The 23,968-nt window shown below is 42.6% G+C and overlaps 1 protein-coding gene across 1 annotated transcript in view; it reads left to right on the top strand.

Moving 5' to 3' along the window:
• Positions 1 to 222: 222 nt before the first annotated feature.
• Positions 223 to 23,968, top strand: part of myo15aa (myosin XVAa) — a gene marked incomplete at both ends in the record, with an annotated part of 46,843 nt that continues 23,097 nt past the window's right edge. The window contains 31 exons of the mRNA XM_080856273.1: positions 223 to 305; positions 949 to 1,012; positions 1,177 to 1,286; positions 1,410 to 1,484; positions 2,471 to 2,561; positions 3,215 to 3,318; positions 3,613 to 3,676; positions 3,925 to 4,038; positions 4,726 to 4,887; positions 5,102 to 5,215; positions 10,039 to 10,097; positions 10,214 to 10,337; positions 10,455 to 10,550; positions 10,658 to 10,789; positions 10,949 to 11,074; positions 11,190 to 11,267; positions 11,395 to 11,549; positions 11,700 to 11,745; positions 12,383 to 12,507; positions 12,681 to 12,798; positions 15,617 to 15,792; positions 16,146 to 16,230; positions 16,395 to 16,448; positions 16,546 to 16,627; positions 17,192 to 17,322; positions 17,667 to 17,762; positions 18,129 to 18,364; positions 19,072 to 19,250; positions 20,024 to 20,096; positions 22,153 to 22,344; positions 23,166 to 23,269. Of these exons, the coding sequence (XP_080712399.1) occupies positions 223 to 305; positions 949 to 1,012; positions 1,177 to 1,286; positions 1,410 to 1,484; positions 2,471 to 2,561; positions 3,215 to 3,318; positions 3,613 to 3,676; positions 3,925 to 4,038; positions 4,726 to 4,887; positions 5,102 to 5,215; positions 10,039 to 10,097; positions 10,214 to 10,337; positions 10,455 to 10,550; positions 10,658 to 10,789; positions 10,949 to 11,074; positions 11,190 to 11,267; positions 11,395 to 11,549; positions 11,700 to 11,745; positions 12,383 to 12,507; positions 12,681 to 12,798; positions 15,617 to 15,792; positions 16,146 to 16,230; positions 16,395 to 16,448; positions 16,546 to 16,627; positions 17,192 to 17,322; positions 17,667 to 17,762; positions 18,129 to 18,364; positions 19,072 to 19,250; positions 20,024 to 20,096; positions 22,153 to 22,344; positions 23,166 to 23,269 (3,448 nt within the window). The remainder of the gene's footprint in view (positions 306 to 948; positions 1,013 to 1,176; positions 1,287 to 1,409; positions 1,485 to 2,470; positions 2,562 to 3,214; positions 3,319 to 3,612; positions 3,677 to 3,924; positions 4,039 to 4,725; positions 4,888 to 5,101; positions 5,216 to 10,038; positions 10,098 to 10,213; positions 10,338 to 10,454; positions 10,551 to 10,657; positions 10,790 to 10,948; positions 11,075 to 11,189; positions 11,268 to 11,394; positions 11,550 to 11,699; positions 11,746 to 12,382; positions 12,508 to 12,680; positions 12,799 to 15,616; positions 15,793 to 16,145; positions 16,231 to 16,394; positions 16,449 to 16,545; positions 16,628 to 17,191; positions 17,323 to 17,666; positions 17,763 to 18,128; positions 18,365 to 19,071; positions 19,251 to 20,023; positions 20,097 to 22,152; positions 22,345 to 23,165; positions 23,270 to 23,968) is intronic.

The following is a 23,968-nucleotide window of genomic DNA, read 5'->3' on the forward strand; positions in this document are numbered from 1 at the left end:
AATCGAAATAAGTGACTTTTTATGCTTAATATTCATGAATGATTATTAGTGCTAGTGGCACATGCTTTTATTTGATTTTTGATACATTTTTTATTGACACCATTTATGCAGTTAAGACATTTAAGCAGTTACGTAATACAAGACAAAAATATGTCAGAACAATAGTTACATGTATCATCTGATGTACTGTGGCACATGCTTTTTTTCTGTATTTCTTCCCAGATGTACTCCATCCGCAGCCTCCCCACCATGCGGTACAGGGAACTGGCTGAGGAGGATGGGAATGAAGACATGACCCAACTGGAGTAAGTCTGCTCCGGCAGGGAAAGACAACACACAAACAAGCACTGGATTAACTCAAAAATTGTCCTCAAAACATAACATTAATGGTTACCATGATGTGGTGCATATGGGAAATGTCAGCAGAATATTATGAATTAAAACATTATTAGTGTTATTAGTTATTATTATTAGTATTATTATAACCAATCAGTATTATCACAACTGTCAGAAGCTGCACTATAAGATCATTGCAGACATTGAAGGTCAGTTTTGGATCTCAGCCCCTTGAAGAATACACCTACACCCTTCGGTGTAGAATCACTATTGGTTGGTCGTTGTGGAACCACAACATTTCTCACTTAATAGCAAAGCCTGCAGTGTTCACAGACACACACTCACACACACACACACACACACACACACACACACACACACACACACACATGTTTAGGCCTATGATCATATGCTTTATGTAGAAGAAATACTAGACTGCATGTAACAAAAGTATTCTGAACTGATAGCCCTTACTTACGCTATAAATACTTAATTGTGTCTTTTACATTCAGTATTTGAGTGTCATGCCTGATAAAAGGTTGTTTTATTTCATACATGCTTTTGTTTAGAAATGTAAAGTTGAATGACTTTATGGCTTGATTGCACCACCAGGGAGTTGCATGAAGGGGCTGTTTTAATAAACTTGAAGAAGAGGTATGAGCGTGAACTGATTTATGTAAGTATTTGAGCTACTCCACTCACTTGCTTACCATTCACACTGATGTTTTAATTGTGTTGTAATAGTGTTTCTTTTTATGGTTTTGTGCTCAATGTTCTCGATTCTTGTTTTTTTGTTTGTATGAGCAGCAAGAAGTTAATATTTCTTCATTCTCCTATTAGACCTACATCGGAAGCATCCTGGTGTCCATGAATCCCTACCGGATGCTTAACATTTATGGGACCGACATGGTGCTGCAATACAAGGGACACGCTTTGGGGGAAAACCCTCCGTAAGTGTCATGACACATAAATACCTTAAATGATAGAACTGTAACTGTTGCTGTTACTGTCCACTTTGATCAATTGATCACTTCGATCAGCGATGTTTAATTCTGTTTATTGCCTCTTAACAGACATCTTTTTGCTATTGCAAATGTCTGTTACTCAAAAATGATGGATGCCAAACAGAACCAGTGCATTATCATAAGGTAGGTTTGAGTGTCAAAGTCAAAGTCAAAGTCAAGTCAAAGTGTTGATTGTTGCATGCACCAAATTGCTTCAGCACAGCAAAATTCTTAAGACTGGGCCAGCATCATCATCTAAGCAGTAGACGTCATACACGTATCATGCACGTAGCGAGTAGCACGGTTCACATCCAAGTAACCTAGCTAAATCCTTGAGAGTAGGGCCTAAAATCTCCACCTAACTGCCCAAAGAACGTACTTTCAGAGGCTTAGCAACATTTAGCCCTTGAGTGATACTCCCATGATCCTCGAGTAGCCTTTTACAGTATTAAACTGTCAACGTCAGCTCTACTTGACACAGCTGATCGCCTGGAACACTTTAAACCAGGTTTTGAAGGAGACACCGGTAAGGAAAGACTACTGGTGTCTGGGCCAGGGCTGTACCATCAGATCATGTCACTGTGTGAAAGGCACCCATTGCCACCACAGGGAAATTGGCACGTCAGACACATTCCAGGGTTCAGTTTCGCCGCTGTCTGATGATTAGAAAAAGTACCTCATTAGCGGAGTGCTGTTGAGAAGACGAAGACGAACTGAGACTTTGAGTTTGAAGTCCTCTATCCCCCACTCTCTCTATCTCTCTCTCTCTCTCCCTCTCTCTCTATCCCCCTCTCTCTCTATCCCCCTCTCTCTCCCTCTCTCTCTCCCCTCTCTCTCTCTCTCTCTCTCTCTCTCTCTCTCTCCCTCTCCCTCCCTCTCTCTCTCTCTCTCCCTCCCTCTCTCTCTAGCCAATTTGCCTAATTGTGGTGCTTAGCGGGTAAAGGCATAATCCCCAATAGGTGTTTCTGTTTAACAAAAGTGGTTAAATCTACTGTCAAGAGAGTACAAGAGACACCGTGTAACCATTAGAGAGAGCCCCCAGTTACCCTGAATGATATTGTTTAAGTAATATTAGGAGATTGTCGTCATTTAGATGAGTGAATTAAATATTATAATTTTAATTTTTTTAGTGGGGAAAGTGGTTCTGGGAAAACTGAGGCCACCAAGCTGGTTCTGCGCTACTTAGCTGCGATACACCACAAGCGTAACATCACTCAGCAGGTAAGCATAAACACCTGTGTGTAAACACCCACACGTGTTCATTTGGGAGATGTTTAGATTGAAAGATGTGTGTATGAGAGGGTAACCTGTCATTTTCTCTGTATTTTACCTTTTTGATCATGACACAGATTGAGGTATTGTATGGAGTGGTACTGCTTGCAGTGTGGCTGTCTCAGTATTACAGCATGCCTGCAGTATGCATGGTCAGGGTGCTATTTGTTGGGGGGGATGGGGGGATTCCCCACCCCCCTCTGGTTTTTACAACAACAAAAAAATGCATGTATTTTATATATTTAGTTTGCATTAAATGGTCAACTGTTCATAATGTAACCTTATAGGGCCTACCGTTAACTTGAAAAGAATTAAAAAAAACAAAAATTTAAATTTAAATTTAAAATTTAACAAAAATCCCCCCCCTCTGTTTTTTTTTTACAAATCTCACCCTGTGCATGGGTTTGTTGACTTTTCTATGACTTTATATAAAGCCAAATCAGTTCTGGAATATTAACTCTGTAATCACAAGAATACATGAATGAAACATATGTGGAGAATACTAACATGGATTGTTTGTGTGTGTGTGTGTGTGTTTTTTCAAGTATCAAAGAGATTGATTGAGAGATAAATAAACTCCCTGTTATTTGTATCCTGTCTAGATTCTTGAAGCAGCTCCCTTATTAGAATCATTTGGAAATGCCAAAACCGTGAGGAACGATAACTCTAGTCGATTTGGAAAGCTTGTGGAGATATTCATGGAGGAGTAAGTATGACTGAGAAGCTTTGCATTATATATTAGTTTAAGCAGATAAGGATTTCACTGGGGTTTGAAACCGATAAACATGCCTGGTTCCCAGGTGTTCTGTTGCTTTAAATGGTTCATGGATCAGAGGCCCAGATTCATATGATATGCCGTCTTCAGTAACTGTGGATAGAATACGATCAGGTGGTTTGTTGCTACCATTTTGTGCTAAAAGTGCTTGACTGCCTTCTTCCGCGCAAGAGCGGGATGCCAAGGATGATTGATGATGGCCTTTTTCTGCATTATTTAACCAAGGGGCGTAATCAGTGGTGCCATAACCTCACAGTATCTCCTTGAGAAGTCCAGGATTGTGTTTCAGGTGTGGTAAGCTCTAAACAGCGTGATTCACACTCTGTCCAGATAAACCTTTTTAAGAATGCCTTAAGCACTGTTTAGATACAGTACATATGTGGAAAAACTGAACTAAAATGAATTTCACCCTAATTTGTATTTCTGTATTCTCTATTTGACCTCCTCAGTCTGACACTATATATTGACAATTAAATATAGGGAATTGTCTAGAATCTAGGATATCAATTTACTGTGTAATTTCTCCACCTCTCCAAGGCCAAAGATGAACGAAACTATCACATTTTTTATGAGATGCTCGCAGGCCTCCCGTCACAGCAAAGACAGTCCTTCTACCTCCAAGAGGCAGAAACATACTACTATCTCAACCAGGTAAAACTAGCTGATCTAGCTGTGCAACCTTGGAGCCGTGGAGACTCAGAACTAACCTGAATATATGTAATAATAAATTGCAGCACACTGGTGTTCAAACAGAACTACCACTGAACATCTGAGTCAGTAGACATTGCTGCACAGACATTGTTGTTGTTGATTATCAATGTTCCACCAGAACCCCTAGGGCAGGGGTGTCAAACTTAAATACACAGAGGGCCGAAATAAAAAAAAATGGGTGTAAGTCGAGGGCCGAACACTGGGGCGAGCGGGGACAGTGCATTGTGGGACTTGCAGTATTTGTGGTGCGTTCGACATACCAGCGGCCGCGGCAGACACGCTCTGATAGATAAATAGACGGATACTTTATTAATCCTGAGGGAAAATTAGGCAAACCAAATAAAATTTCACCGTTGCTCATTCAAATCAATGGAACTTTTTGCAACATTCTGAGGAGCTGGCGGGCCAGATTAAATGGCTTGCTGGGCCTGATCAGGCCCGCGGGCCTTGAGTTCGACACATGTGCCCTAAGGTGTCACTGCCAAAGGAAACACATTTTCGTGCCATGTCTGTTCTTTTTTTAGTAATGGGTACTTCACTAGTAAATGTTGCTGAAGGTGCTTTTAAAAGAACTGCATCAGGCAGACTCGGCCTGGTGACCTATGACCTCTGTCTGACCTGCTCTAGGGAGGGGACTGTGAGATCCCTGGGAAGAGTGACCGAGAGGACTTCCGCAGACTCGTGAGCGCCATGGAGATACTCCACTTCAGTGCCGAAGACCAGAGCAGCATCTTTAGGGTCCTGTCTTCCATCCTGCACCTGGGCAATGTCTTCTTTGAGAGATACGAGGTATCAATTTAATTTAATTTAATTTTGATCTTTTTTATTATTGTCCAATAACAAGCACCCAAATAATAGCTCTCGAACTGCTTAGTTGTCAACGTTTAATGGTGGTCAAATAGATCATAAGCAACAAACTCAATGACCTGAGGTCATCATCATGTCCACATTCTTAAAGGTATTTGTCACACGATTTGTCACACATTTTTGGTTTAACACGCAGAACGACTCTCAGGAAGTTGCATCGGTGGTGAGTGCTCAGGAGATCCGTGTGGTGGCCGAACTCCTTCAGATCTCCCCCGAGGGGTTGCAGAAATCCATCACCTTCAAAGTCACGGTAGGGCTCTATCTCTCTCTCTCTCTCTCTCTCTCTCTCTCTCTCTCTCTCTCTCTCTCTCTGTGTCTCTCTCTCTCCTTCAAAGTCACGGTAGGGCTCTATCTCTCTCTCTCTCTCTCTCTCTCTCTGTCTCTCTCTCTCCTTCAAAGTCACCGTAGGGCTCTATCTCTCTCTCTCTCTCTCTCCTTCAAAGTCACGGTAGGGCTCTATCTATCTCTCTCTCTCTCTCTCTCTCTGTCTCTCTCTCTCCTTCAAAGTCACCGTAGGGCTCTATCTCTCTCTCTCTCTCTCTCTGTCTCTCTCTCTCCTTCAAAGTCACGGTAGGGCTCTATCTCTTTCTATCTATCTCTCTCTCTCTCTGTCTCTCTCTCTCTCCCTCTCTCTCTGTCTCTCTCTCTCCTTCAAAGTCAGGGTAGGGCTCTATCTCTCTCTCTCTCTCTCTCTCTCTCTCTGTCTCTCTCTCTCCTTCAAAGTCAGGGTAGGGCTCTATCTCTCTCTCTCTCTCTCTCTCTCTCTCTCTGTCTCTCTCTCTCCTTCAAAGTCAGGGTAGGGCTCTCCCTCTCTCTCTCTCTCTGTCTCTCTCTCTCCTTCAAAGTCACGGTAGGGCTCTATCTCTCTCTCTCTCTCTCTCTCTCTCTCTCTCTGTCTCTCTCTCTCCTTCAAAGTCACGGTAGGGCAACGGGTTCTTAACCCTTCTTAAGCCACAGGCACACCTCCACAGTCTCACAGCTTGTCTCCGATTGCTCGATCTCTATCTCGATCTCTATCTCTATCTCTCTCTCTCTCTCTCTCTCTCTGTCTCTCTCTCTCTGTCTCTCTCTCTCCTTCAAGTCAAGGAGTTTGCGCCATAGGAAACCTGAATCACGGTTTTTGCTTCCATTTTCTATGGCGTCCTCTCGCAGTCTCACAGATCATGTTCTACAGACAGACTATCCAGCCTCAGCGTCCCCCAGTCTCTCGTTTCCAAATGGGACTCTCTCGTTTCTGTTCAGCCACAGGGCAGTACGTACAGTATTTATAGTGGTGAGGGAATGTCTGTGTCTTGAAGCAAAAAACAGGGAGCTGTCGTGTGAGTTACATTTACATTTACATTTCGTCATTTAGCGGACGCTTTTATCCAAAGCGACTTACAAGGATGTATACACATTTTTTACGAGTTCTTTACTTTAAGTCTTACTTATAGTCTTGCTGGTTCATCCATTGTTCTCCCTGTTGGTCTGATTTAGCGATTTAGCGCGCCACTTCAATTTAAGATTCAATGACATTTGCATATTGGAAATGGAAATTATAAATATCACACAATATTAACATAGTCTTCTCTACATTTGTACAGGTTTACAAGTGAGGTGGAGAGATAAACTTTATCCTGGTGGACTTTATGGGATGGTGTAAAGCCAAGTATCAGAACCGTTGTGTGCTGTTGCCTATATCATAACCTATCCTATGTCATTCTGTGCGTCGCTGCTTGGAAATACAAATCGAAAAGTTCTCAGGCGATTCGTTTCAGTTTGTTTGCTCGGCAGCCAAGCCGGTGACACCAAAGACAGCTGCGAACAATGTATATACGAGCTCTAAATCCTCCAGATGGAATAACAGCACAGAGTTAATTGGCGTAGTTCAGCGGGGTGCAGCACTATGGAAACGTGTGAAACATGATCAGGGGATACCCTGTGTCTGAGCTGTGGAGAGATGCTCAGTGTGTGTGTGTGTGTGTGTGTGTGTGTGTGTGTGTGTGTGTGTGTGTGTGTGTGTGTGTGTGTGTGTGTGTGTGTGTGTTTGTGTGTTTGTGTGTGTGTGTGTGTGTGTTTATGTGTGTGTGTGTTTGTGTGTGTACGTGTGTGTGTGTGTGTGTGTGTGTGTGTGTGTGTGTGTGTGTGTGTGTGTGTCTGTGTCTGTGCCTGGGACTGTGTGTGTGTGTGTGTGTGTGTGTGTGTGTGTGTGTGTGTGTGTGTGTGTGTGTGTGTGTGTGTGTGTGTGTGTGTGTGTGTGTGTGTGTGTGTGTGTGTGTGTGTGTGTGTATGTGTGTTTACTGCTGCTGCATTTGCCCTCTGCCTCTCCCGCTCCGGTTCTCCAGTGTGTGTGTGTAAGTGTGTGTGTGTAAGTGTGTGTGTGTGTGTGTGTGTGTGTGTGTGTGTGTGTGTGTGTGTGCGCGCGCGCTCACGTCACGAGGAGATGAACGCTAGTCTTCCCCTACTCCATTCCTCGTCAGTGTGACACTGCAGGGAATCCACCAGAGAGGCTAAAGCAGGAAGTGACCACGTGGGGGCAGGAGAGTAGTCCATAAGGCAGGCAATACCTCCTCAGTGAACAAGAGTTTCACAGAACTTATCTTGCACTTTTGAAGAACTTTGACTAAGAGTGTAGTAAAAGAAGTTGTGCCCTTCGCAACAATCAAGTCTTGAAATGTCAGACAGAAGTATTGTTCACTTTACAGGATACAGATTTAATTTATGTTGAAGTATGCAACAGTTGCATTGCTGTTTCATAATAAATGTCGATTCCGCTTCATGGGATACATTGTAGCAGAGCTTAAAGTTACTCATTTTAACACTCGCGAACATGATGACAGCATATCTTATGAGAATGGCGTTAATAATTCATGATAGCCTGGACACGCTACCTTCACAAAGCTGTCAACAGTATGTTTAGTTACAAGCCAGTATTATTTCTGAGGTGAAAACCCAACACAGAAATGTTTCCATTCAAAAGGCGTACATTTTGAAATGCTTTTTGTATTTGAAAAGCACCACACACTCAAGCGGTCTCACCAACCTACTGTGTTTATTGTTTCCGTCTTTGAACACATGCTGTGGTTTCGCCCCGTTGCAGTGTTTGCCGCTCCCCTTCGTGTCAGTGTCCTTGTTGAATTGTGTTAAAGTGAGCTGTCAATCATATCCATAGTTGATGAAAAAAGGGTATATGGTCATCTTGTTTAAAACTGACCAAAAAAATGTGTAGCAATGGACGCTCCTGTGCCTCTCCTATAGGTCCTGTAACGTAAACAAGCGAAAAAATGCAGTATTTCCGTATCATCTGCACGTAGACTTCCCATTTCAATTCTTTCATCAATCCCCCTCAGTCTTTTCCGAGTCCTGCCTTGACAAACCATTCATGCGATCCTTCTGGTGGCATCCTGTTGCAGTTTCAGTGTTTGCCCCTAAACGGTGTATCCTGGAGCCAGAGCACATCAGTGTTTACTGTGCCATGGTCATGTTGAAATGTGCAAAGGTGTGTCAGCCACAACTCATCTAGCCCCTGACTGTGATACCGCTAAAGGGCCGGGCCATGGCAATTTACTTAATTCGACTAATTACTGAAACAGGTCCTTCCTATGTAACAAGAGAAGACCCGTAGCCAGCCATTTCCCCTCTCTCAGCTGGATTGGATGGACCTCGGGCTGTCTCTTTACACTCTCTATCATGCCATCGGGGTTCTCTTATCAGATGGAGCCCTGAGAGCAGGCTCTGCGATGAGATCGTAGGAAAAACATTCGCACACACACTTGCGCGCCCGAAAAGCACGGAGGGATAGGGCCAGTCTCACTCCACTCTAGACTAAACATACTTAGAAAAGCTCCCGTGAGTGAGAAATGTCGATGTCAAATGCCAAAGGGATTAGCATTGTCTTGAAGCGAGGCTGCTGATGTAGCGGGTCGTGTTTACAGTCAGCCTGGCACAGAGGGAGAGGCAGTGGGGGAGGCTTTCAGTGAGGGTGGTATCACTTCCACTCCTCTGTTGATGGCACATCTCATCGGCTTCTACTCCAGTCTTTTTGCTTGGCTTCTGGTTCACAATAGTATTTTTTTGCAAGCTGCCCACGCAGCACAGGTATAAATCCAAGCCCCTCCCGGCCTCACGCCACAGAGGGTAAATATCCATTTATCATTCTTGACACCCCACCATTTTGTGTTACCTTTATTTTATTGTTGTAGGGAATATGAGTATGAGATGAGATATGAGTCCGTATAGTTAGTTATAGTTGTTAGCTGGTGGTAATGCATTTAATGCCTCCTTTTACGCTTTTACGCAGTATTTTTCTGTTGGCTCCATTATCATAGTTGTGTTCTCATATCTTGCTAATCTCACTCTGCATTCAACGTCATATTCCTGCTCCTGTACCATAAAACAGCACCTGCGGATCCATTTCAAGTCGCTGACTTTACAAAAAAGCTCTGTGAACACGATCTGCCCCACTAATTGCTTTCACTATATTTAACTGTTTGCGTGCTGCTCAACTGGCCAACCATCACGGGTTCCATTTCCACAGGAGCCACCACCTCCTTGCAGCAGCTGTGCAGTTCATTAAACTGATTATAATCTAATCATTTAAAATAATCAAATCATTTTAAATCTGGTTAAATTCCCCTCATTTCAACCACAGAGTACAAATTCAAAAGCGTCTCAAGTGTATTTATTTTGGGTGGACAGGGTAGGGTTTCAAGAACACAGGAAACACTTTAGAGAGGACCAAAACATCTTGTATCAAAAGATGCCCGTCCTTCCTCGAGTATCAAATAGATGACTCTTCCCTGCCATGTTGGCTCAGAGCCCTCGTCACAGCTGCTCTGCCCATGTCTCCCTGCTCAGTGTGTGTTTACATACGGGAAACTGAGCCCTGTCCGCACTTACTGTACATGTGTTCAGGTAACTGTGTGTTGAGCATAGCAGATCCTTATTTCCTGTCGTGATCTGTCCGTAACCCTCTTCCCAGTGCATTCTTGACAACCTAAAGATGAAAGAAAATCTAAAGCTGCTGTATTTTCTGTTAAGATATACTGCTTCAGGGTCACAAGCTAAGTTGCTGGTTCTTTTTATCCTTTACAGGAAACAATGAGGGAGAAAATATATACCCCTTTGACAGTTGAAAGTGCAGTTGATGCCAGGTAAACATTCCCAGTCGGATTACCCCGTCAGATTTTTTTTTACTGTGTATGTGAAGAAACCGTAATATTGAGACTTCTCCCGACTAATGGCTCATTTCCAACTTTGAAAACACCAGAGATGCCATTGCCAAGATCATGTACTCCCTTCTGTTCAACTGGCTGACAGATCGTATCAACAAGTTGGTTTACCCGCGAAATGATGCCGTTTCTATCTCCATACTCGACATCTATGGATTTGAGGTAATCTGCTGCGCCATACACACAGAAATGTTGTTGCCAGTTTCTTTGTTGTATAGTGGAACCCACACTACCATGAAAAGAAGTTATTTTCTCTCCTGCTTCGTCTTTGCTTTACAGGACCTTACCTTCAACAGCTTTGAGCAGCTTTGCATAAATTATGCAAACGAGTACCTTCAATTCTTTTTCAACAGGATAGTGTTCAGGGAAGAACAAGTAAGTACACCCTCCTCATGATAATCTTCTTAGAGCTGGGCTGCTTATGCATATAGCCCTCACATTGTCGTCATAAAACCCTTATTTTTCTCGATTATTCTCCGCAGGAGGACTACAGCAGAGAGCAAATTGACTGGCAAGAGGTGCCTTTCAGCAACAACCAGGACTGCATTGACATCATAGCTGCAAAGCCCCATGGGATACTCAGAATCCTTGATGACCAGAGTGGTTTTCCTCAGGTAAACACCAACAACTTTCTTCTTCTTTTTCTTCTCCCCCCTTTTTGTAATGAGAGCAGCTTTTTTGGGCTCGTTTCTCTGATGTGTTTGTTGTGTTATTTTTGGGTGCAGTTTCATCCACATTCATCTTTTAAACTCTCTACTTATTTTACTCAACAGGCAACAGACCACACCTTCCTTCAAAAATGTCACTATCACCATGGCAACAGCCCCTTGTATGTGAAGCCAAAAATGCCACTTCCTGAGTTCACCATTAAACACTACGCTGGAAAAGTTACTTACCAGGTACACTCTCTTCAGTCACACAGTCTAAACATAGACAGCTTAAAACACAACCAGGCTATTCACACATTTCATTCGCCCATGCATTGCCAGCAACATGATGACACCCTTTTTGCAGGTCCACAAGTTTTTAGACAAAAACTTTGACCAGGTGCGTCAGGAGGTGCTCGACCTTTTCATTCAGAGTAGAAACAAGGTGAGCCCGTTTTGAAAACATAACCTCTCTGTCTCTCTGTTGTCGCTCTCATTATTTTCTGGTGGTGTGTGGACCAGAGCTACCCGAGGTGAAATGTGCTCTCCTGTCGTCCTCTTGGTGTGTCCAGATGGTGGCTAATCTCTTCACGAGCTACGCCGAGGCCCTCAGTCAACAGAAGTCACACGTGAGGAAGAACAGCACCGTGACTCGGCGCTACCAGCCCTCCACGGTCGCGGCCAAGTTTCAGACTTCCCTTCTGGAGCTCATAGAGAAGATAGAGAGGTGTTGAGATTACCCCGAAGCCTCTCACTGTGGTTGCCATGCATGCAAATGACAAGGCTTCCTTTCTCTAGTTTCTCTGTGTGTTAAAGTGGTACAACCAATTAAATGGGAAGTGTGTGATTTATTTTTGCTTGTTTTTGTATTTTGCAGATGTAACCCCTTTTTTGTTCGCTGTATCAAGCCAAACCATACAAAGGTATGATATGATGTACAAAAGCGTTACAAAAAAATTAAGGCTGTGTAAAATGCACATTCATGTTAGCATGATATTCAATTAAATTAAATTAAATTCAATTCAATTCAATTTTATTTGTATAGCGCCATAACAATACAATTGCCTCTAGGTGCTTTACAGAGCCCAGAGCCTAGACCCCCTTAGTGCATGCACAATGGCAACAGGGGCAAGAAAAAACTCCCTGTTAGGCAGGAAGAAACCTTAAACAGAACCACGGCACATAAGGGGGGACCCATCTGCTTGAGGTCGGCCGGGTGGAGATAGGAAGGTGGGAAGGGGGGAGGGGGAGGACTATGTGTGATATGTTTGTATAGCTGAGCAAGATGGTAACAACATTATGGTCATGGGTTACATAAACCGATAAAATGAAGCCCTGCTATGGGCTGCTAAATTGTAAATAAATGTATATCAAGGTACAAGTGAGAACCTTTTGGTCTTTCCAATGCGGTGATGTGTAAATGTGTTTGTGTGTGTGTGTGTGTGTGTGTGTGTGTGTGTGTGTGTGTGTGTGTGTGTGTGTGTGTGTGTGTGTGTGTGTGTGTGTGTGTGTGTGTGTGTGTGTGTGTGTGTGTGTGTGTGTGTGTGCACTCCTCTACAGGAGCCCGGTGTGTTTGACGTGGAGCTGGTGAGCACACAGCTGCGCTACTCCGGGATCCTAGAGACCATCCGCATCCGGAAGGAGGGATACCCGATCAGAGTGCCTTTCGATGTCTTCCTTTTCAGGTGCGGGATAAGAGGGCTCATCCAGCTCAGACTGACGCACACAAATATGGTTATGAAACCAGACAAACCTTAATGCTTGAACACATTTTTATTTATTTTTACTGTTGGCACCACAATTGTCGGAATACTAATTTCCAGTAAACACATCTTAAGTGAGGATACTGCACTTACAGGTATAAATCCCTTCTGGGTATGAAGCAGCCTCCCCCTGCAAATGGTGACAACTGTGTCATCATGCTCGTGAAGCTGTGTCCTGTGAGACCAGGGGCCTTCCAAGTAGGAGTCACTAAGGTGAGAGATTCAACTAAATTCAATTCAATTTTATTTATATAATAGCGCCATAACAATACAATTGCCTCTAGGCGCTTTACAGAGCCCAGAGCCTGAACCCCCTCAGTGCAAGCACAATGGCAACATGGGCAAGGAATGCCCCCTTGACTTCTGTGCAGTAGAGAATGACTTCCGGTTGGGTTACACAACCAAGCCTCGTTTTCGTTTCAAAATGGCGGCGCGTGTGAATAAGGCGAATAGGCAAGGCACGTTTATTTATATAGCATATTTCATGCACAACTCAATGTGCTTAACGTAAGTAAAAGCAAAAGGCATAATACTAAGGAGTGAAAAACAATAAAAGATTAGTTACGGGAAAATACAGAGTACATAAAAAATAGTTAAAACATAGTGGAAGTAGCCCGACTGCATGTTTATCTGTATCTGAGCAAAAGCCAGAATAGAATCCGCAATGGAGCCTGATAGAAGCATTTTCAAAGAAAGGCACAAAAACTAGAGCTTATCACGAAAATAGAGCCAAGAGAATTGCTACATGCTAGGCATGTCTAAGATTTTCTGGCAGCTAAATGCTGCTTCACCATGTTTAGTTTTTGACTCTGGGCTCTACTAGCTGACCTGAGTCCATAGATCTATGAGCCCTGTAGAACCTGATAATGTAATAATTTCCTGATAACGTAATAACCCTGATAATGTAATAAAAAATCCCTCATAAGTCCCTAAAAGATGTAATAAAACCTGATAATGTAATAATACCCCGATAATGTAATAAAGTGCAGGTTAGCCTCAATTTTGCAAAACCTGATAATGTAATAATTACCTGATATTGTAATAACTTTGGTTGGTGCTGTAGCATCAGGTCTCCAGTTTCAGAGGTCCAAACAGTGAAGCTGTCCAGAGACCTGCTTCTTCACTATTAGCAGATACAGTATATATTTTATATGATTGCGAATGCACAATTTTTACAATGGTGAAAGGGATATTCAGTGGTAATCAACTAATAGAGAAATAATGAGAACATTTTGGTATGTTATAGACCGGCAGCTAATGGGCACATAGAACATTGAGTTTCTAAGTCCTCATTGATCATCAATAGCTGACATTTCGCTATTTGATTTATATCAAATTCTCTTTTGATTTTGTGTGGCAATGTCCCTTAAAAATGACACTGTACCAGGCCAATCAAATCGTCTTTTGTCATTCGTCAGTCGCTCGGATTGGTTGTAGCGCCATTCCTATTGTGTGGTATTGCGTGCAGAGGCAACTTAACAGACAACCGTTAATCCCGCCCACACTGAAAATCGTGTTGTGCCAGACCCTTGTACAGCTTCTTGCTGTACAGGTTTGGCTTGCGAGGCTAAAGGCCTATACCATTGGGATCAAAATATGAGCAAAACAATAGTAGGTGGTTGTCTACACAGCATCACTACTTGGTCTGAATAACTGGTGTCCCAACATTTCAGCACTGACCAAAGTTTTTACAATATCAGGAATTTGTTACATTATCAGGTTCTGCAAAATTGAGGCTAACCTGATAATGTAATAACTTCCCATTAATGTAACATTTTATTACATTATTGGTATGGCGATTGTTACATTATTGGGAAATGCACTTTATTACATTATTGGGATATTATTACATTATCAGGTTTTATTACATCTTTTAGGTACTTATGAGGGATTTTTTTATTACATTATCAGGGTTATTACGTTATCAGGAAATTATTACATTATCAGGTTCTACAAGCCCTACTCAGTTTTTATTCTTTATATCAGATATGTATTCGGGGCCTAAACCATTCAGTGATAGACTAATAGCAGCACTTTAAAATATACTCTGTAAGACTTTAGAACTGGAGTAATGTGCTCTGTTCTCTTGGTCCTGGATAAGACTCTGGCAGCAGGATGAGCTGCAGCTGATCAATTGCCTTTTTTAGGAAGTCCAGATAAGAGACCATTAGAGTAATCCATCCTATTGGAGATAAAAGCATGGATTCACTTTTCACCAAACCTCTGATTCTGGCTATATTTTTAAGACCATAGGAGGCTGTTTTGTTGATGAGGTAATATCTGGGTCTATTAGATTCCACATTTTCATTCGGTTTTTAGAGCCCAAGAATCAAACCAAATGCTCTTCTCTTTCTTGACAGACACACTAATCTCTGATTTGTCCTTAATTAATTGTAGAAAATTGTGGCTTAGCCAGTAATTGATTTGCTCTTAACATTGACCCAGTGGGTCTATTGGGCTGCAGGCATCTGGTGAGAGCCACAGATATATCTGTGTAACATCTGCATAAGTATTGATGTCAGTTTTGTTGCTCTTTAGAATTTGGCACCACAGCAGACTGTCAGACTGTGCCAAGCCTGTCAGGCATCTCTCTTGCACTCACATCTGTTTCTCAGAAAGATGTTGTTAATCATTAGTTAGGCAGGCCTATAACCTGTAAAGATCCTGTCAAACTGAAGTTGTTGCTCTGCTGCTGCTCTGCTTTGTGCATTTAAAAAATATTTTTTTAACTGTATTATTCACTGTATTATTCACTGTTGTTAGGCAACCTTGGGTTTCTTGAAAGGCGCCCTATAAATAAAATGTATTTTTATTATTATTATTATTATTTTCATAAATGGCCTTTCCACAGAATTCTATAAACTGGTTCAAAACCCTGAATTGGTTCAGAAATCTTGCGGAAAAGGTTCCTTGTTTCAATACAGGGTCTCTACAAGGCCTCACAGGTCTGTTTACATCGTCTGTGAGTGTGTGTGCAAATGCTTATGTTTGTTCCCCGTGTTCTTCGTTTAATCCCACGTGTAACTGGAAGCTTTTCCTGAAAGAGGAGGTGTACCAGCTCCTGGAGAGCAAGCGGGATCGGGTGCGGCATGTCGCCGCTCTCACGCTGCAGCGCTACACACGCATGTACTTTGTGCGCAAACGCTTCAAGGCTTTCCGCTGGAAGATCATCAAGCTGCAGGCCCACTGCAGGGGAATGCTTGCGAGGTTAGTTGAGGAGTGGTACATCTACCTGCCTTCCACTCTCGTTAAGGTTTCATAGCAGGATCGTGCAGGGCCATTGCAAAGTATATGTGAGTTTTCAGTTTGATTCTGACCAACGCCATAAGAGTGTTTTTGTTGTCATTCCTGGTAGGCTATGGGTGGCTTTATTGTAAACGCCTGAGAACCAACCCATAGACTTGTGTCCTCTGTAGTAGTTAGGAACTAGTTAGGAAATCACAAAAAGAGAAATTGGATGACAATTTTTTTACTTGGTTCCAAGGAGGCTTTACCACATCCTGTGCAGTGATCAATAATGATATTCCTACTATTTATCTTTGCTTTTTTTTTGTATGTAGAAAACAATATGTGAAGATGAGGATTAGCCTGATCAAGTTTCGGTCAATTATCCATATGTATGTCAATCGTAAGAGGTTCATCAAGGTACAGCCATTTTACTTATTTTATTAAGAAAGTTCTTTTTTTATTAAAAAAAACTACAGTTTGTTATAAACACTTCATAAATATCTTTGTTCTGACTGTCTACATTTAGCTCAGTTAATTATAAACATTTGATGAATATCTTTGTTCTGACTGTCTACATTTAGCTCAAACTGACGGCTAAACGGGAGGAGGAGGAAGAAAGGATCAGAAGGGAGAAGGTAAAAATGAAATAACTGTCTTAGTTTCTGTCTTACTTTTCAGCTGTCATGTTGCTGCTTACTGTTTACACTGATATCTCTTGTTCAATGTGTGTAGGAACTATCGAGGCGAGAGGTTGTCAATGTCACACATCTACCCATTCCAGCTGAACTGGGAGGGCTCCTCAATTCAGCTGCAGGTCCTTATGAATAGAATCCCAATATGAAACTAAGAGAACGTATCAATTTCTTATTAATAGAATCCTTGAAAATATCAGTGTCGTAAACTCAGTTGTTTTGTTTTTTCAAAACTTTAGAATGACAGGCTTTTATCTCCTCCTAAATCTGCATCTGAAATAACCTCATCATGCTTGTTTGATGCAAGTGTCAGATATTGCCAGAAGGACCTCATAACATGTTCATAACGTGTTCAAAACATGTTCATATTGTGTTTATAATGTGTTCATATTATGTTCATAACATGTTCATAATATGTTCATAACATGTTCATAATATGTTCATATCGTGTTCATAACTTGTTCATAATATGTTCATAACATGTTCATAACGTGTTCATAATATGTTCATAACATGTTCATAACGTGTTCATAAAGTGTTCATAATATGTTCATAAGATGTTCATAACGTGTTCATAATATGTTCATAACATGTTCATAACATGTTCATAAAGTGTTCATAATATGTTCATAATATGTTCATAACGTGTTCATAACATGTTCATAACATGTTTGTTTGTTGTTCAGGAGGAAGGGAGCTGCACTCGGACTGCCTTGCTCTGGTCCAAGCCCCAACAGTTCAGGTGGAGCCCCAGCTCACTCTGCCCCTCGACATCAACAATTACTCCATGACTAAATGCATACAGCTTTATTTCAAGGTGAGTTTGGCTACAGTGGACAGTGATGTCTCAACATCAGCAATTACTCCATGACTAAATACATTCAGCTGTATTTCAAGATGAGTTTGGCTATAGTGGACAGTGATGAGTCAGAGTAGAGTTAAAAAAAAATGTACTGTCTTTTTGTCCTTAGCTCACCTCTGTCTGGAAAACTACTGCAAGATTCATAACTAGAACGTGACTTGCTTTTGATAACACAACTTTATTATTCAGATTTCAACCCTGAAGCACATATTAACACCATCGTTGAAAAATAGGGGTTCATGTGAAGTTTATCTCCCCCCCTGATGCATGTAATCAGTCAAACTAATGAAACTTTGCAGGCACCCAAGTTTGGAATGTTGACAACACTTTTGGACATGCCACTGACGCATGTGGATGAGGACCTGAAGCACGAGGCTCTTAGTATCTTCATCATGGTAAGAAAACACTGTCATACATGATGATGTATGTGTAATGTATTGTCGTTTACAGTTTTGTTACATTCGCTTTGGTACGTTTCTCAAATCCTCCCTAACATTTTTAAAACAGTGAGTACATTTCTTGACACAGTTCGTACAAACAGCACGATACAGTGAATTACCTGCAAAAGCCCGTAACTCGCACCCAAATGCTGAGTTTATCTCAAATTATCTAAATAATAACGTCAATGAATATGTCAGTGCCCTAACCTTTTTATCATGGTGAGTAACCAAAACAGTCAAAATAGCCAGCATTAGGTCGATGTACGTAGTACAGTTGTATGTAATTTCAACTCTCTCTCTCACACTTTTCCTCCTAAAAAGGTTTTACGGTTCATGGGTGACCCGCATCTGAACGGCGCCCAGGAGAACCTCTTCGGGAACTACATCATTCAGAAAGGGCTGACGCATCCCAGCCTGCGGGATGAAATCTTGTGTCAAATTGCCAACCAGGTGTGGAGGAACACTAATCCGGACAACGCAGAGAGAGGCTGGCTGCTGCTGCTCGCCTGTCTGAGTGCGTTCGCCCCCTCCGTGAAAGTGGAGAAGTATCTCCTCAAGTGAGTGGTGGCTCTGAACTACTCCATTTACAGAACTGTTTCACAGGGACGTGCACAGGAATTTTGATGGGCAGTTGCTCTGCCCTGGAAAAAAAGGGGCAACACATATTTTTTTCATCATCTGATCGCAAATTTTCACAATATCATTTTAAACTCTCACTAACCGCCGCTGCCACACCCCGTCATCTGATTGCAAATGTATATATATATATATATTTCCTTCGGAGGGGCAACTTCAGTCGAGAAGGGCAAACGGGGAGTTGCCCAAGCAACCTTAGCACACTCCTGTGCACGTCCCTGCTGTTTCAGATTCATTCTGCTTGAGCTAATGAGGCCTACCCTTCATGTTTTAAAGAACAGGCTCTCTTCTTAAATAGAAAACAACTTCATTCACTTGGCTGTTTCCTAATTCTTTTTACGCCCGAGCTCAGTCAACTACAAACGCTGCAATCCTTTTTCTGGAACTGTCTGCCCAGCAATCCCTTTAATACGCGCTCGTCTTTATGAATCACAAATGTATCGCAGCGTTTCAAATCATTCTAACCAGGGAATGTGATTTATTTAGGACATTTCTGAATGCGCACATTAACATTAATGTGCCTGCAGTGACACACACACACACACACACACACACACACCTATTCTATTTATGCGCCTGCAGTGAGTATAACTAGGCTATTCCTTGCTTTCTTATTTCTCTTTCTCAGGTTCGTCTCAGACTATGCAATGGAGGGCTATAACGCTATTTGCCAGCATAGGCTCATACAAGCCATGCAGAAGTCTATGTACGGTCCAGAGACTGCACGGACCTATCCTCTGTCCCTGTTGGAGTGGACGGCCAATAGAAAAAAAGCCAACATGGTGTTGCAGGTGCACTGCTTTGATGGTGAGCTTTACTGACATTGTGTGTCCAAGAAGGCCTCAAAATAATTTCATGGATGAATATTTATCTTTTACAAGCCTCTGCTTTACTGGCCGTCCAATGTCTTCCATGGGAGCAGTTATTGATTTTGGGGTATTGCGGAATGCAGTGTTCCATAAGAATTAAGGTCCCAAAAGTAAAGCTTTGTTCAGCAAACCGTTGACTATAACTGTCCAGTTTGTCCCACATACTGCAGGACTATTACTTTGAAGCGAAGGGAGCAAATTGTGCTTATATAACACAAACAGAATCGATTTCTTTCAAACACACACACACACACACACACACACACACACACACACACACACACACACACACACACACACACATACACATATACACACACACACACACACACACACACACACACACACACACACACACACACTCACACACACACACACACACACACACACACACACACACACACACACACACACACACACACACACACACACACACACACACACAGAGACACACACACACACACACACACACACATATACACACACACACACACACACACACACAAACACCTGATGAGCCACTGCTCTAGTTTCCCTCGGAGCTCTTTGGCAGCATCTCAAACCGAAGGGCCCTTGAGAGATGAGTGTAGCTGATGCAGAGCTGCCAGACACATGATCTGAGTGGGTAAACCACTTGGTGCACTTAGAGTTTTCTTTCCACATCACACCATCTCCCTCACCACACTTGTCAAAATCTCTCTTGCCTCTCAGGGACATCCTACCTGTGTCCTGTCCATTCTTGGACAAGTGGAGAGGACCTGGCAGGGGACATCCTTCAGCACAGGTTCGTACTGTCTCTTGGAAGGCATACTGTCTGGCATAGATTTATTTATTACACGGCTCTTCTTAATGCTGTAGAATGCTCCATTCACTTGAATGGGGCTTCCCAACGTTCTGCGGTCAACTATTTTCCGATAACTGACCGTTGCTATGGACTTAATGACCGCTGTCAAGGAAAGTGGCCTTTTTGCCTCTAATTCACGTCTTTCGTAGCACTCCGCAAGTAGTACGATAACTTATCAATGGAGTTTCAGCGGACGGTTGAGCAGCTGTGTTCTAAAGAATGTTCAACTGTCTTTGAAGTTCAACGTCTTTGGCGAACTATTTCTCTCCTTTTAAACACTACGTATAGTAACAAATGCATTGTAAAAAGACACACGGTGTTAAGTAATTTGTTTGTTTTAGTTGTAACCGTATAATAAGCGGGATAATGTATAGAACGCCGGTCATTGTCGGGAAAATAAGCCCCTTCAGGGTGAACCAACACCCCTCCGCTTTCGCGTCGGGGTGCTGTTCGCCCTGTCGGGGCTTATTTTCCCGACAATGACCTGCGTTCTATACATTATCCCTTACGTAATCAATGGGTTCTTCTCTGCACATGCTAATGACAGATTATGTGAAGATTATGTACAATTACAGATGACAGATTATGTGAAGCTAATGACAGATTATGTGAAGTTCATGTGAAGCTTTTGTGATTTTTTTAGGAAACTATGAAAAATATGAGTATGAAAAATATTACTTTTGTTGCCGAGTGTTGGAATGTGTACTGAGGCTCAGAAACTTAGGCAAGGCAAGTTTATTTAGGACAATTCATACACATTGGTAGTTCAAAGGGCTTTACAAATGAGCAGATTAAAGAACATAGAAAAATAAAAGATTACAAAAAGTATATTAAAAAAAATGATACGGTAAATAAATGAAAATTAGAGTGCATTTGTTCAGTTAACAAAATGTAGGTATTACCGACAGATCTCTTTCCAGTGATCTGGGTGGTCTGGCAGGTGTGTAGTGATGTAACATATCTGAGAGGTAATTTGTTCCTGTCCCATTTAGTGACTTATAAACAAGCAACAAAGTCAATTCTAACTGGAAGCCCGTGGTGGAAGGACTTAAGTATTGGAGTAATGTGGTCAATTCTTTTGATTTTCGTTATAGCCCTAGCAGCTGCATTTTCTACAAGCTGAAGCTGCTTGATGGTCTTTTGAGGAAGGCCTGTGAATAGACCATTGCAGTAGTAACCCTCCTGGAGATAAAGGCATGAATGAGTTTCTAAGGCCTCTAAGTTTGACTATGTTAGTGAGATAGTAAAAAGCTGATTTAGTTATTGCTTTCACTTAATTGTTAAAACTGAGATAGCAATCAATTAAGACACCAAGGTTATTCCCCCAAAATTCCTTTACTTTATGTCCTTATAGCTTAGAGCTGAGAGAGTATCTTCAAACCAGCCTCACAATCCCAAGCACTTGATGTATGAGTCCTACATCTAGGGCCTCTGTTTTATAGTTCATAGAGGATATTCATGAGATTTCATCAAGATCTTTAGTGACCTGCTGTTATCTAAAGTGGCCTAAAGTTTATAAACCACTGAGACTTTAATCAGTTTATTCCACCAGCATTACATCTGGCACTTTATTGTAAGCACTGAATATTTTTTAACAATTCTACAACTGCTGCTGTAAAAAACAATTATGAGGCTTACTTTTCCTCTGTAATGTGAACCGAGGATGTTTGTGAAATGATAGTTACATAATTTAGATAATTTAGATAATTTAGATACTGAAGTCTTACTGAATCGTGTACATTAGACTGACCACATGATTGCACTTGAGAATGAATGGAAGTTAGAAATAGGAAGTGAAGGTTCATCCTAACCACTCCACAAAAGCTTTGCCTTCTTCATATCTGTTCCTGGGAAATCCATAATATTCATTGTTATGATATGGTCAGTTGCATGTTATGCAGAATCTTTCCACAAAATATGCCTGGGTCTGTACCCTCAAAACTCAAAACTCAATGAAACTAAACGCTGTCTCGTTATTACCCCCCTCCTCTCGTAGGGGTATTCTGGAGGGTTGGAGGGGCAGTTCTGTCTTCACGAAGGAACATGGTCAGTGGGCTGAGCTGGCCGGTCACGATTACGTGATGGACCTGATTGCAGACCTGGAGCTGATCAGGGACTTCCCCAAGCAGAAGTCCTATTTCATCATCTCCGCCGACAGCCCCGCCCGGACCCGGCCCAACGCCAGCCTGTCAGTGTCTGCAGCACAAGCACACGCATAAGCTCATGCACAAGCACGATCACATGCACGAGCACGAGCACAAGCACGAGCACAAGCACGAGCACTAGCACGAGCACTAGCACACGCACGAGCACTTGCACAAGCACTTGCACGAGCACATGCACATGCACATGCACATGCACATGCACATGCACATGCACATGCACATGCACATGCACATGCACATGCACATGCACATGCACATGCACAAAACCAAGCACATGCACAAGCACAAGCTCGTCCATTTCTGGGCTTAGTCCACTGTGTGTCTGAGCCCCCTCCACCCTTATCTGTCTTTAATGAGGAACGTTTGCTGTTTGTGTGCTTCTCGCTTTTCTCATTTACACATTTTAAAAACAGCCAGCGGTCTTAACGGATTAATCTTCACATAGATGTACACATGAAATATTTGTTTTGAACAGAGTGAACAGAAATTGACGAAATGTACATATAAATCAAGTATATGAAATGCAATGATTTGCGTATACTGTGGTGTGACATTGAAGCAGCATCTTGGCAATCCAATGGCCCTCTCTATAGCCGTGTCTGTTCATCCTTACAGTGTGTGTGTGTGTCTGTGTGTGTGTGTGTGTGTGTGTGTGTGTGTGTGTGTCTGTGTGTGTGTCTGTGTATGTGTGTGTGTGTGTCTGTGTGTGTGTGTGTGTCTGTGTGTGTGTCTGTGTGTGTGTGTGTGTGTGTGTGTGTGTGTGTGTGTGTGTGTGTGTGTGTGTGTGTGTGTGTGTGTGTGTGTGTGTGTGTGTGTGTGTGTATGTGTGTGTTCATCCTTACAGTGCCCTGTTTGGAGGCGGGTTTGACTCAGACGAGGAGACTACTCTTGCCATGACTCACTATGCAATGCCCAGCCTCCCGGACTCAGACGGATACTACAGTCACGGTCAGTGTTCCTAGAGAGCACACACACACACACACACACACACACACACACACACAGACTCAGACGGATACTACAGTCACGGTCAGTGTTCCTAGAGAGCACACACACACACACACACACACACACACACACACACACACACACACACACACACACACACAGACTCAGACGGATACTACAGTCACGGTCAGTGTTCCTAGAGAGCACACACACACACACACACACAGACTCAGACGGATACTACAGTCACGGTCAGTGTTCCTAGAGAGCACACACACACACACACACACAGACTCAGACGGATACTACAGTCACGGTCAGTGTTCCTAGAGAGCACACACACACACACACACACACAGACTCAGACGGATACTACAGTCACGGTCAGTGTTCCTAGAGGGCACACACACACACACACACACAGACTCAGACGGATACTGCAGTCACGGTCAGTGTTCCTAGAGAGCACACACACACACACACACACACACACAGACTCAGACGGATACTACAGTCACGGTCAGTGTTCCTAGAGAGCACACACACACACACACACACACACACACACACACACACACACACACACACACAGACTCAGACGGATACTACAGTCACGGTCAGTGTTCCTAGAGAGCTGCTCACTGTAGAATTAAAATGGCCTTCACCCAGCGGGGAAGTGGTTTGAATCATGGCCAATTG

This window comes from Sprattus sprattus, assembly GCF_963457725.1.
Source record: "Sprattus sprattus genome assembly, chromosome: 18".
Classification (NCBI taxonomy): Eukaryota; Metazoa; Chordata; class Actinopteri; order Clupeiformes; family Clupeidae; genus Sprattus; species Sprattus sprattus.